Here is a 13,640-nt window from a genome sequence, read left to right on the forward strand (position 1 = left end):
ATACACATTTTATACATTTAATTGCTGAGAGTTGGATACCACTCATATTTTTCTGCTAAATGTGAAGCTACAGCGAGGAAACCTGCTAGCTTAGATTAGCATGATGACGCAACGGGAAACAGCTAGCCCATCTCTACTACTAGCATCTCTAAACATCATAAATTAATACTTTATATCCTAATTAACCAATTGTATATTGTTCGTTGTTAATTATTGAGTTTTAGAGTTGCTATTTTTGCAAATCCTTTGACAGAGCAAGGGTAGCTTTTCCCCCCGTTTCCAGTGTTTGTGCTAAGCTAAGCTAAGCTAACCGCCGACTGGCTGTAGCTAACATACAGATACGAGAGGGGCATCAAACTTCTAAGCTAACTCTGAGCAAGTGAGTAAATGACCATGTTTCCCAATTTGTCTTATATACACACCCTTATATCACATGTGCACTTCATACTCAACATATGGCAGAATACGCACCACTCAGTGAACATCAGGAGTAAAAGATCTAAGCTATATTTCATGTGTTATGATGTCTACATGGCCTCGGTGACTGATCCTGTGCTTACATCAGTCATGTCAGACCCAAGGCCACTCATAGGAAAATGTGTGTACAGAGAGAGAGGGGGGGGGGTGTAATCAGTGGCTCTGTTTTGGATCGAGACATGGATTAGTCTAAGCGAGGGTGTCTGTGCTAGACTGCTGGGTGAACAAGTTGACTGCGATGACTCTGTGAACCGCAGTGGACCGAGCCGACGCTTTGGGGGTGACCGTCCAAGCAGCCTTGTCTACCAGATGTAAATTCCTCCACTGTTATGGAACACTTATGCAACTCAGATCATGAATGAGTAAATGAATACTGCACACGCTTAAGAAAGGAAAACTGCCTCTGTCCAGACGGCCGAGTTTGCGCTTCCGTTTTTGTTTTTTTTTCTCAGAGAACCTTCTTTTTCCAAGTTCATGCAGTATTTTCCATCACTGTAAAACAGCTCATTGAGGTAGAGTTGTCTGGGTTAGAGCATTGCCCTGTTTCAGTTTTCCAAGTGTAACATATGTGATTGAGCTTTTAAATCCAAGCAGTGGAACTTTGATATGGAAATGGTTCATGGTATCGTGTCTCATGGAAATCTTTCCAAGGAAATTCAGAGGGCAAAGGGAAGCATGGACCTTTGCCTGCATGTGGGCCTCTTGATCTGCTCTCTTATACGCCAGGTACATTGTGCTTTTCTCCTTTGCATTAACTCTGATTACACTTTATACCTCTTGATGATGTTTGGAGTAAACCATCCATTGTCTGCTTTCAATACCCGTTATTCCATTCAGGATTGCGGTGATTGCAGTGACCTGTCCCAGTATGCACTGCAGGGTACACCTGGACAGGTCTCTCACTCAAACCATTATTTAAAGATAAAGGAATATAACTAAGCTAAAGCAATGTAACTTCAGTCAGGGTTATCGATGTAACATCATCTTCTTGCATGAAGTTCTACATTTTGAAAAATATGTTTATTCACTTTCTTGTCAAGAGTTAGATGAGAAGATTGATACTGCTCACATGAACAGCTAGCAGCTAACTTAGCTTAGTAAAGAGACTGGTTATAAGTGGACACAGCTAGCCTGGGTCTGTCTGAAGGTAACACAATCATACTGTAAAAGTAGACGAAACATTTAAAAAAATCAATTTAACTGGCATTTTAGAGTTACTCTTGGCCCTGTGATAGTCTGGCAACCTGTCCAGGGTTTACCCCACCCCTCACCAAATATCAGCTGGGATCGGCTCTGGGATTTTTATCCATGACAGAGCCAGGCTAGCTGTTTTCCTATTTCCAGTCTTTGTGCTAAGCTAAGTCAGCTGGCTGCTGGGTGTACAGTAGCTTCATATCCAGTGCGCAGACATAAGAATGGTATCAATCTACACATCTAACTCTTGGCATAAAATTTAGTGTGCATTTCCCAATAAGTCTAATTTTTCTCCCAAAAAAAGGTCAATTAAAAGGTTAAATATTCTAAAAAAGCTCATCTACTGCCATGAATGTGTAAATGTTTTATTTTAAAATATGGACACACGATGTCTCCTAATTCACTCAAGTCCTCTCTCAGTGTTAGTGCACTGAAGGTTTCAAGTTTCCACATCACACTAAGTTTGTTGTTGGACCATGATTGTCTTCCAGAATTTGTAAGTTATGCTCAAATTCATAAACTTTCCCTTCTCAGCTGATGAATGTTAAAACAGCCCCATGGTGTCAAACAGTGACGGCCAAACATCAAAGTTAAGTAACAATAATCAAAACCTATTTTTCAATGGAGAGGGACTTTTCCTTTATAGCACAAGTGGATAGACTTTTTTTTTTTAAAGCTGTTTAAGAGGACTGGAGGAGATAGTTCAAGAATTTGTGGACTGCCTTTTAATGCTGTAGCAGCCTAATAAAATTAGGTCATGTTTCATAATTAACAATCAACGTTAAACAAGCAGCGCTGTAGCTGCTGGGACGGCTGCTGACAGGATCTCAGTTTGGGCAGTGTTGGCATGTCATTGTGCAATAAGGAATCTTATTTCCTTCCTGCCACAACTTGAGATCCCTGGAAAACATTCTGCTTCTTTTTCCGAATCGTGCGAATGAAGTAATACGTTCCATCAACATGGAAACTACATACATCCACCGCGCTGGACTGAACCGCCTCCTTATGTAACAGGATTCTGATCGATACTCGAATGTTTGTAGAAAGAATTCAAGTGTCTTAAGTCCAGTGGAAAAGTGGTGGACTAGCTCATGGATTTTTCCCTTCTCAGCACAGCAGTATGAAATCCCCAGAAACTATATCACCCCCCCCTCCACCCCCCCTTGTCAACACTATTTTCTGTCTTATCCAGGTTTCCAATTCTATCCTACAGTATTTCATAACTTTTAACATCTCTTTGTATCTATTCTAAGCACAATACGAATGGATAATATTTGGTTGTCAAAACAAAGAGAAACAGCTTATTCTGCATTTCAGCTCATCTCTCCCATTACAACTTCATTCATAACAGCAACTTACTGCATTTCAGCCCCAACAATCACAATTAATCACTCTCTGCGCTAGTGTAAAAAGATGTATTTACTCCATTCAGTCTTAAAGTGATTTGGGTGGTTTTGGTCACTTGTTGTTGGAGGCATCAACTGCTGTCATTAGAGAACACAGAGGGAGGCAGGCGAACACATCTGCACACGCCTGTCTTCAACATTCGTGGGTGCTAAGACAAATCAAAGCTTTCCAGGCCCACAGAGCTATATATAGTGCCAGAGGAGGGTGTGTGTGTTCATGCTTTGCAATGTTTCTGTGAGGGGCCTGTCATTGCCAAAATCCAGTGTTTACACAGAGCAATAACAGTTTGTAGTAAACAGTTCATCTGCACTGGCTTGTTCATTATTTGGTGTCAATCCAAATCGTCCATCGAGGGTTTCTATTATTTCAAAACAACTCGCTGCATCTAAGCAGACAAGCTTAATGTGGCATATAATCCTGGGAGCGTTATGCAAATTGGAGTTGTTGCGATTGAGTTCATTAGGACGTTAACCAATCGGATGTGACAGAGAAGCACAGCTGACCTCAGACCTAAACTGTGAAGCAGGGGTTCAGTGTTCTCTCCAGGAAACTGGCGAAGGCCCAGCGGCCTGGTTGATGCGGTCCCCTTGGCCCTAAAAGCTGGATACGGATCCCACATGGTTCCATGCTATCATCTGTATGAACTGCTCCAGTCAGGACCCTGTAACAGTTTGTGGTGTATTCTGTTGTATATTCATGGTAGTCTCTCTCTCTCTCTCTCTCTCTAACTCTCTCTCTCGCACTGTTCCATTGGGATCAGCGTGTAAGATGTTTCCGAGCTGGAAACAAATTCCTGTCTTGAAGTGCCAAAGATAAAATGCGCCGTGATAATTAGCCTGGATTTGTTATGTAACAGCTGTAAGCTACTTCTTTTTAAAGGCTGAAAATCCAAACCTTGTAAAAATGCAAAGTAAATTTCAAAATTTACTCTGACTCTGATTGGATTGTGGATTTGGCAGCGAACCAGCCGGAGGCTCCGGAGCTTCAAGAGAGGAGGAAAGACCACAAATGTTAAGGTTAGCAGGCAGCCCTGTTGACTCTGGAGTGGAATTTCAGTTTTCATGGGACTGATTAAGTTAAATGGTTTCTTTTAATGGTATAACTTACGCATTTGGGCAATGGAATAAGAGGAAAATAAGTTGGACATACACTGTAGTTTTAATTTGAACATGCAGTACTGAGGTGCTTGACTGCATGTTATAAAAAGGAAAAGATTTTATGGCAGAGGATCTAATCCAACTAAAACCATCACTGGGCTGAAACATCATGTAAGCTTCAATGCTTTTACAACCTGTAACCTACATGGATAATTAACATTCCTTCTAAAAACTCAAACTCAAACCAAGTGTGGACATTAAGTTTAAAGAAAAAAATGAAGAGATGTGGTAGCAGTTTTAATGAAAAGTAATTCAAAGAAGAGGTTATTCATTTCCAATGATTTCATATATAATTTTGTGTTACATTACTTTGCTTTTTGATTCCTCATTAGGCTTAGTGTCAAAGTTTAAGACTGTGGTAACCTGGAACATATAGGATGTGAAAACACAAGTGTCTCCAGGCATCAGGGACTCCCTCCTCTGGTGAGAGAGTGCCAAACATCCAGCCCCCTCAGTCGGCCTGTGTCCTGTGTAGCTCGCACTTCATCAGAGACTGAAGTGGAACTCCACCAGAACAACCATGATTGTTTCTGCACACAAACTGTGGATGTTAGTCCAAACTCAGTTTCCAAGCATGTGGAACGCCCTGGAGAAATAGAGTATAAGAGTTTATTTCATTCAAAAATATGTTTGTTTTTTTTTTTCTTTTTTACTTTTATTTATTCTCATCATAGACCGTCTACGGCTGCATGACAGTGTAAGGTTGGTTTTAATCATCGTGACGTAGTTTGAGGCCGCTAAAGTCACGTTATGCCACATTGAGCTAAATTGGTTCCACTTTTATAATTCACGAAAAGGTCATTAAGCCATAGTTAAGCTCCATTATTACATTCTGTGGCTGTTTCACCATTTGCACTTATAAAAAAAGACATCAGTCCTCCAGACCTTTGCAAAACCTCATAATACCTGTCATGTGGGTCTATTTTAAAAACTGTTCCTCTAAGTTTACCATTTTAAAAGGAGATGTCGTAATATCATATATTCTTATTGTCAGCAAGTCCTATAAAAAGACCGAAACCATAAAATGAGTATTGTAAGTACTCTATGTCTAATTTAAGCCTCATATGACTTATTCTTCTGTTCCAGAGCTCCAAAAACTATCAACATAAATGAGACACACAAATGTGTTCCACACATGTTCCTTCATTATGATCAACATCATCAAATGATATTTGTATTGACATATGTTGACAATGAGGAAAATCGACAATAATACCAGTCTCATCTTTTAAGCTCTATTGACAATGAAACCCCTTCAAATATCACATGTATGAAAAAAATTACACAAGAAAAGAAAACATGAGATTTATTAATCATCACAACATTGACATCAACACAATTCTCCCTTTTTGTTCAGCTCATTTGAGTGCAATCAACACCATAAATAAAACAGGTTAATAAATAAAAAAAGAGAGAAAAAAAACAGGTTATTTACAAGCAGCCAAATTATCTTAGCATCATTTAAGTTTTGCAGTTGCATCACAACAAAAAAATATAATGGTCATACAAAAAAACATTCTGTGCAAACAAGTTGCTGAATTCAGTGGGGCTTAAAAGTTTAGTTTTACACTAACAGAGAAATGATTAGTTATGGCACCCTGCATCTGTCTGACAGTAAGATTCATCCCAGAAATGTTTCATGATTCACATAACAATCTTTTTAACAACTAAAATAAGTGAAAATGTGGCCATGTAATTCTGTTAGTTGCTCATTATTTACAGTATCTCCATCATCACACGAGTCAGATGAAGGATGTGAGGAGTGAATTTACAGAAGTAACGTACCGTTTTCTTTTTCTGAATGCGCAGTAGTAATACTTATTGACAATATTCACATTGTACTTGACTGACTATTGGTGATTTGTTCTCTTTTTTCTTTCGCTGCTGAGCTGTGGAGGTTAGTAGCAGTGAGAAGTGAGGGGGCCCTACATTAGATGACATGAAATGAAATGGGGCAGCTGGACGCCGGTCACACGGGTATTTTCAGTTATGGCTTTAGGTCACTGTTACAGTGAGTCATCATGCAATGCTGAAGCGTGGCTGGAGCTGGCCTGCCTGAGCGGCCACATGAGAGGCTGCTCATTCCCCTGTGGACGCACAGCCTGTCGGGAGCCCCGGCGGAAGGTTTCGGCTGCAAATAACCGACGCTCCTTTGTGGCTGTTTTGACCGCGCTCCACAAACACTAACAACTCAGGGTCCACACAGAGAGACAAAGACAAATTTAACATCAGACATCACAGGTCACGCTAAAATAAACAACCGCACCACCTCCGCCGTGCCGTGGCTGTAGCATCGGGGTGACGCATAAACAAATACACAAACTTGCAGACGTGTGTTTTATGCAAAGTCTGGCCAGTAAACTTTTTTTCTTACCGTGTAATTCTCAAACTCCATTTGGAAATCACTGTTTAAGGAGAGTGTGAATCAAGTCCTGAGTGAGAATGCTACGTCAATTTCAGTGTCTAATAATAAAAACAGCTTTGCTTTTCAGATGGAACTAGAAATTATAGAAAATTATCTTTCAGCCCAAATGACACGTCTATGAATCTGAGTGAGAGACTTCCAACGTTTCCAGTTGCTTTTCCTGATGTGATTTTTGACATAAAACAAACTGGACCTGCATCATTTACTTAACTCATTTTGTGTCTTAATTGATTACATACCAGCAACAGCCACATTATTATATTAAATAAATTTAAAAAAGCAGCCATCAGTTAGTCTTTGCATTAGACACATGTAGCAAGTAACACTGCTTTTGAACTCAGACTCCCCTCCTCAGTAAACAACCTGTCCCTGACACAACTCTCTGTCTGTCTTTCACATTTCCAAGGAGAACGTTTCAGAACAAATTAAAGGAGATGAATCCATGTTTGATTCTCTGGTCTAAGCGTAGGCTCTGTTGGATGAATACAAGGGATGACTTTCTGTGCTCCCCACATAAACAAGGCTGCAGGCTCCTCTCGCTCTTTAAGAGGTCAGTTTGGAGTAGCTGGGCGGAGAGAAGCGTCTCCGCAGGTACTTGAGGATGTAAAGAGGCAGACAGCTCACTAGCGTGATGACGGTCACCTTCCACAGGAACGACACCGTGGTGATGAAATATACATCTGGCACAGGAAAAGAGGCAAAGGTCAGAAGGAGACTGTAGGATTGACTAAATGTTTGTGAGTTGGCATGGTATCAGTCCAGTGTGCTTTGAATGCAAGAAAAATTAACCTGTTACAGTTTCATACAAATTTCTTTACAAAATGTCAGATTAAGTGCAACAGAGAAGAAGAGTTGCAAGATGCAACAGAAGAATAGCCTTTAAAGTCTATTCCAGTCTGACTTCAAGACAGAGGAAAAGTGTCCAAAAAGGGTACGCTCCACCACACGCCAGTCATGATCCTCAGTGGTCGAGATTGTAGGCTGAAAGTGGAACTCCACACCCCACATAAAGCTGAAAATAAAGGCCTGCAAAGCTCTCGGTCAGAGTATTGTATATGTCACAAGTCTTAATATGGCACAACTAAAATTGGCTCGTTTTTTTTTTTTTTTAGTCAGCTAAAGTAAATAAATGCCCAATAGCCTGGCAACAAGGAGGCTGTAATGGAATAATACACCAACATTACTCTCCCCTCTGCTGTTAAACTTGTTTATGTTCCAGGTGTCTAATGGTGATGAGAATAATATTTTTGTGGGTAGTGTTTTCTACCGAACACCTTGTCTGTGATAAACACATGAGCCATAGCAGTCCACAGGAAACTAACAGCCCTGTTGGCATTTCCTCTTTGATACTACGGTATGCCTGAGTCTCATCCACACCAGGACTATTTGTCAATGCACTCACCTTTAGACTTCCTATTATCCAGCAGACCGCAGCTTATTGCACACCAGAGGCACTATATGAATGAACAGGTCCCCCTTACTGCTGAATGCTGACGTACTATTTCAAGGTCGCCCGAAGCACAACAACATCAATCAGGCTGCAGTGAAATCAGCGCAGACTGCGTTTGTTTTCTCGTCTCTATGAAATACAGCACCACAGGCTGCGAGTCACCTTTTGTGTGGGTGAAATATGAGTTTGTGCGTACGTGTGTTTGTGTTCACTCACCTATGAACTCATGCAGGAAGACGAGCGAGGCGACGTAACAGGCCAAGCTCAGGAGCTCGCCGACGATCATGAGCCAGTGCCACGTCTGAATGGTCAGCGCCACCATCAGCAGCTCAGTCAGGATGAGAGAGGTGAAGGAAATGGCGACGATATGGACGAACTCTGATTCGAAGAGAAGCAGGGCCCCGTACATGATGATGCTCCCTGTGGAGGAAAAAGAGGCCACAGCCTGAGAATGAGACCAATTTTGGTATGTATTAAGAGCAACATTTAGAGACGTAAGTCATAAGCCACACAGTGATTCAGCGTTACAGTCAAGCTTTAGTCTGAAAACAAAGTGACTATCCAGCAGGGTCAGAGCAACGGAGGTCTGAAAAAGTTACCAGAAGAGTCAAAACTACATGAAATACCAACCTGTATATTTTTATTTTAATTCCCAATCAGTTAATGAAATCAATTAAATCTTATTTTCCTTATTAGTATATGATAATGCATTCAGCATGTCCAAATCAGGGACGGGTCCAATGTGTGAGTGCGTGCATCAACAGTAGTTAACACAAACTACAGCTAGGTCAGCTAGCTTACACAAAAACACCAGCAGCTGAGCAGCAGCCATCACCAGCTGCAGCTAACACTCATCAGTTCATTTTTATCAAAGCTTATGTTGTTAGCTTTGTTTTGACGTTATGAACCTTTAGCTCTTGCTACAAGAGTTTATATAGTGACACTACTACAGCAGTACAGTGTATGGATAATTAACATTATCTGCACTTGCTGGTGTAGTTTTATCAATGTTAGCTGCAGCTAGCTGAACAGGATTGTGCTCAGTGTGTGTGTTTAGCTACCACTGTGTTCATGTAAACACACAATCCTCTCAACTGATCCGGACTGTATTCACCACTGATGTTGACCACACACCCTGAACCAATCTATCTCAATATCATGACAAATAATCAAATATGTGCAAAGCCCAAATATGAAAACTACTGAGCTGATTTTATGTTCAGGGAATGACCTCTGATGACCTCTCACAGCCTTTTGTCAGAACCAATTGTTTGGGGTTTAAAAATAAACATTTTTGATTTGCTTTGATAATGACAGATCTGTTAAAAATGTTTGAAACAATCTTATACCTGAAAGTGTTTCATCTATACAGAGCTATTGTTTGGAAAGCAGGCAACATTACTTGAAAACGTACGGTATCTTAAGATCAGCCATAAAATGGAACATCCATGTTCTGACAGAAACAGGTCAAACGTTCCTGGGAATAGCTTAGTATTCCCCTGCAGAGACTTTTCACTGTAAATGGCCCATGTTGGAAATGTACCTTTACTTGGGTTTTTGACCAACAAAGTCCTCACACATCAATAAACCGCTGTAGAAATGACAAGAAACTGTGTGGGCCGTGCGCTGCTGAAGAGAAGTGTGTCACAAAGAAGAGCAAGACACCTTTTATCTCTGTTTGTCAGGGAATGATTCGTCAGTGTGCTGAGATCAAACATCTGATCCTCATCTCTGTGTCTGATCTGAGGCATTGTTCATCTGCATTTGACCGACCGACCTCCAAAATAGCTGAGTGTGTGTATGGAAAGTGATGACTGTGATTCACAGTATGTTGACTTTACTCATTTCTATAATTTTTAGGTTATGGCTATCTCTCTCTCTCCAACAGTTGCAGTTACTGACTCTGATTATCAACTCTTCCTTACCTTGATAGATACTTATTAGGACCCATATTAGAAATGTCTTGAAAGACAGTGGTCGACCCTGTGGGGTAGAACAAGACATCATATTAATAATTTTTCATATTTTTGGCTCCACTGTAACATGTAGGAGGTGAACACTCATTATATACCTTCAAGAGATCTTTGTATAACTCTGGGTACAACATGGCAACCTCTGACTTCACATCCTTGTCCAACACCAGGGAGAAGACGGGGAACATGGTGTAGATAGTGGAGTAGCTGAAACAGACAAAAATCATGTGTCCTCAGTGTGAAGGGGTGGTGGGGTGGGGGCATGCTCCAGAGAAAATGGCACATGGACAAAAAAAGTTTCACACATTTCATTGTTAGATTCATTAGAGATGCATCATTGGAGTAGTCAATACTTTCACATTTTCCCCTTCTCGTGTTTCAACAGTGCCTTAACACAGAGGAAATGCCATGGAGTAAAGGCAGCCAAATGCTCCCTTGATAAGTCATCGCCTTTCTTACCCGATAATCAGAAATCCTTGGTAGAGAGGGACTGAAGCAAAGTAGAAAACGGAGGAGAAAACCGCCTGGGGACAGAGGAGAACCAAGAAAGTGATTTATTCTTCTTTTCATTTTAATAAAATAAAGTATCTATCTATCTATCTATCTATCTATCTATCTATCTATCTATCTATCTATCTATCTATCTATCTATCTATCTATCTATCTATCAAATACTCTGATGGCATTACAGATGATAATGGGAGGAATCAGGGGCATCACTTTTCAAATGCTACAGACAGAAATAAGTTCATTTAAATCAGAGTAATGGGAGGAAATGAAAGATATCATATTATAACATTAACCTGTCATGGTAACGCACAAATGAAAAGGTAACCCCACTCTGACTAATCAATTAGCTAAATCATCGCAATAACCTTCATTGCACAGCAGAGCTGCTGTTGGAGAACACTTCACTGACTCACTCTGGCATATGTCTTCAACATATGGATGATGCCAGCATTGAGCTGTCAGCTAGTCAGCCTTCCATCCAGGCGGCCCCCAAACCAGACAGGTCACAGCTGCGGCTGTGGTCGGTGTTAATGTGAGACATGTGGAGGAGGGCCTCCCTAAAATCTCAAAAGTCCATGATGCAGTGAGTCACGGGCCGTCCCTCCACGGCGGAGGCTGAGGTTGGACTGGGACATGGGAATTGAACTGGGGACAGTGTCCAGTGTGTGTGTGTGTGTGTGTGTGTGTGTGTGTGTGTGTGTGTGTGTGTGTGTAAGGGGGGGAGGGGTGGCTAAGAAGGACACCACAAGCCCTCTCCTCTGAGTCATTGCGCACCCCGCCCTTCCATGACCACCCCTGAAACTTCTCCCTGCCTTGCCCCAATCATGTCCTCCTCACATTGAGGTCTTAGGTGTTGTGGATAAACATAACTCATCTAACATATATTCTCTTTCAGTATTTCACAATCACTTTGGGTCAGACTTTAAATGTGGAAGACTCTTAACACAAAAAGCCAAACTGACTTGCTGAATTCTTACCTTTATAGACTAAACATTTAAGACGGACTAACATGCTCAGTCTTCAGTCTCCAGCCAAGTCATATTATTTTTTACTGGTGATTACTAAACATACAGATGACTGAATCAATACAACATGTGTTTGCAAGTATTTTTCCTTATTTGAACATTATTACTCAGGTGCACAGCAATGCAAACCAGCTTTGCTAATAACGTGCATGTCAAATGTACGGCAACAGAACAGGAGCAAAATTGTAATTTCTCTCCTTTGGAATTCTGTCAAAACATCACAATGTGATGAAAGTCAGTTACAGTAGAGTAAATTCTGGTTTAATGCTTTCCAGTATCACTGTAGCTTACTGTATTTTAGATGATAAAACTTACAAGTGACTGAAGCATCTGAGGTTTGATAAAAAACAAACCTTGAAATGCTTAATTGATGCAGTAAAGTCAAATCTGAATCATTGTTTTTCTGTAGCATTAAGTCAGTCTATAGACTTCACCGTCTACAGTATAATTACAGTAACAGAGTATATTAAATTAATTAAATCCATGATTTAAAAAGCCATTCTTACTTAAGATGTCAAATACTGACTTCTGCAGTGATTGTACTTTTTCTCTAATTTCTATTTGTATTATTTTGAGAAAAATGACCAGTGCAGACTTGGTTTTGATGAGAATCTGTTATTGTTTGACAGAAATATTTGCTATTTTAAAATGGAACAATATTTAAAATTTATGTATTAATATATCTGTTCTGCTGCTCTGATAAACACAGTATGTGATGTATTATATAATTTAACACAGATGTTTTCATTTTGTCTGCTATGTGGAACTTGGAGGCAAAAAAAAGGAGTGCAGAATTCTGTGGTCAGAGTTTTGCACACTGAAACTCACTGTTGTTTAAACTGAGCCAAAGCTGTTGTAAAAGAATTCAAAGTTCAATACGGCTGCTGAACACAAACCTAAATGGCACCATGTTTTAGTTGCACTTTACCTGCATGGTACTGATGCACAGGCTCCTGTGGATGACGAACTGGCTTAGGGCTGCAGACCTTTTGTAGCTGTTCCGACCGTGGACCATGAGGAGACGGCCCAAATGTTTGAACTGAGTCACAGAGAAGTCGGCGGCCAAGGAGGCCTGCTTTCCTTCCTGTCAAACACACAGCACAGAGGGCAATGAGGACACGCTACAACACGTCTTTGCTGACCTGAAAAGTAGGCCTTTGAGTGCTTACTGTAATATGAACGGTAACAGATATATAGCTCGGTTATTTGGAAACAAAAATGAGGCTAAAGGGACAAATACTCCCTAAAAACACTAGACTAGGAAGAATCAACAGTCTGTCGGACATGAGATCTGGAGATTTGAATAAATCCTGAGAAAACACATTCACTGAATATGCCATATTAATCTATAATAACAAGTAGAGCAGAAACTAATTACCCTCTTGATTATCACTTAATATGCTGGTTATTTTCTTAATTAATCTATTGGTCTGTAAAATATGAGAAAATAGTCATCTTCAAATAGCTTGTTTAGTCTGAGAAAACTCAAAAACCCCAAAATATCAAATTTACTGTCATAGAAGAAAAAGAAAAACAGCACATGTTCAGATTTGAGAAGAGAACCAGAGAATTTTCAGCATTTTTAGTAAAAAAAAATAAATAAATAAAAAATAATTCAATCATCAGTCAAAGAAGGGGCTCTCTCACTCTGAAAAAAAGAATAAATAGAAATCAATTAATAAATAAAAAAGAATATTCTGCAACATATGAATAGAAATAAATAATAAACAATATAAATAATAATATAAATAAACATACATTAATAAATTAAAAAAGAGAACAAGCTTTTTTTTTTTACTTTTGATTGTTTCCCTTGAAACCAGACCAGTACCCGGAGCATGGCTGCTTTTGACTACATATTCAATTATCAAAACTGTTGTGGATTTTTCTCTCATTTGGCCAATAACTGATTAACCAACTCATTGTTTCACCTCTAATAACCAGTCAAGTGCTATGTGTCCATGTTTGTTAGAGGGTAAAGTTATCTCTGGAGCTTTTAATCATGATGCCGTTATTTCTTTT

General features: G+C 39.9%; 1 protein-coding gene across 1 annotated transcript in view; it reads right to left on the reverse strand.

Moving 5' to 3' along the window:
- Positions 1 to 5,524: 5,524 nt before the first annotated feature.
- LOC130174753 (probable phospholipid-transporting ATPase IIA) overlaps positions 5,525 to 13,640 on the reverse strand; it is a 32,052-nt gene continuing 23,936 nt past the window's right edge. The window contains exons 23-28 of the mRNA XM_056384945.1: positions 12,547 to 12,702; positions 10,543 to 10,607; positions 10,182 to 10,290; positions 10,036 to 10,093; positions 8,327 to 8,530; positions 5,525 to 7,340 (exon numbers count right to left, since the gene is read on the reverse strand). Of these exons, the coding sequence (XP_056240920.1) occupies positions 7,204 to 7,340; positions 8,327 to 8,530; positions 10,036 to 10,093; positions 10,182 to 10,290; positions 10,543 to 10,607; positions 12,547 to 12,702 (729 nt within the window). The 3' untranslated portion in view covers positions 5,525 to 7,203. The remainder of the gene's footprint in view (positions 7,341 to 8,326; positions 8,531 to 10,035; positions 10,094 to 10,181; positions 10,291 to 10,542; positions 10,608 to 12,546; positions 12,703 to 13,640) is intronic.

Source organism: Seriola aureovittata, chromosome 9 (assembly GCF_021018895.1).
Source record: "Seriola aureovittata isolate HTS-2021-v1 ecotype China chromosome 9, ASM2101889v1, whole genome shotgun sequence".
In the NCBI taxonomy this organism is placed as follows: Eukaryota; Metazoa; Chordata; class Actinopteri; order Carangiformes; family Carangidae; genus Seriola; species Seriola aureovittata.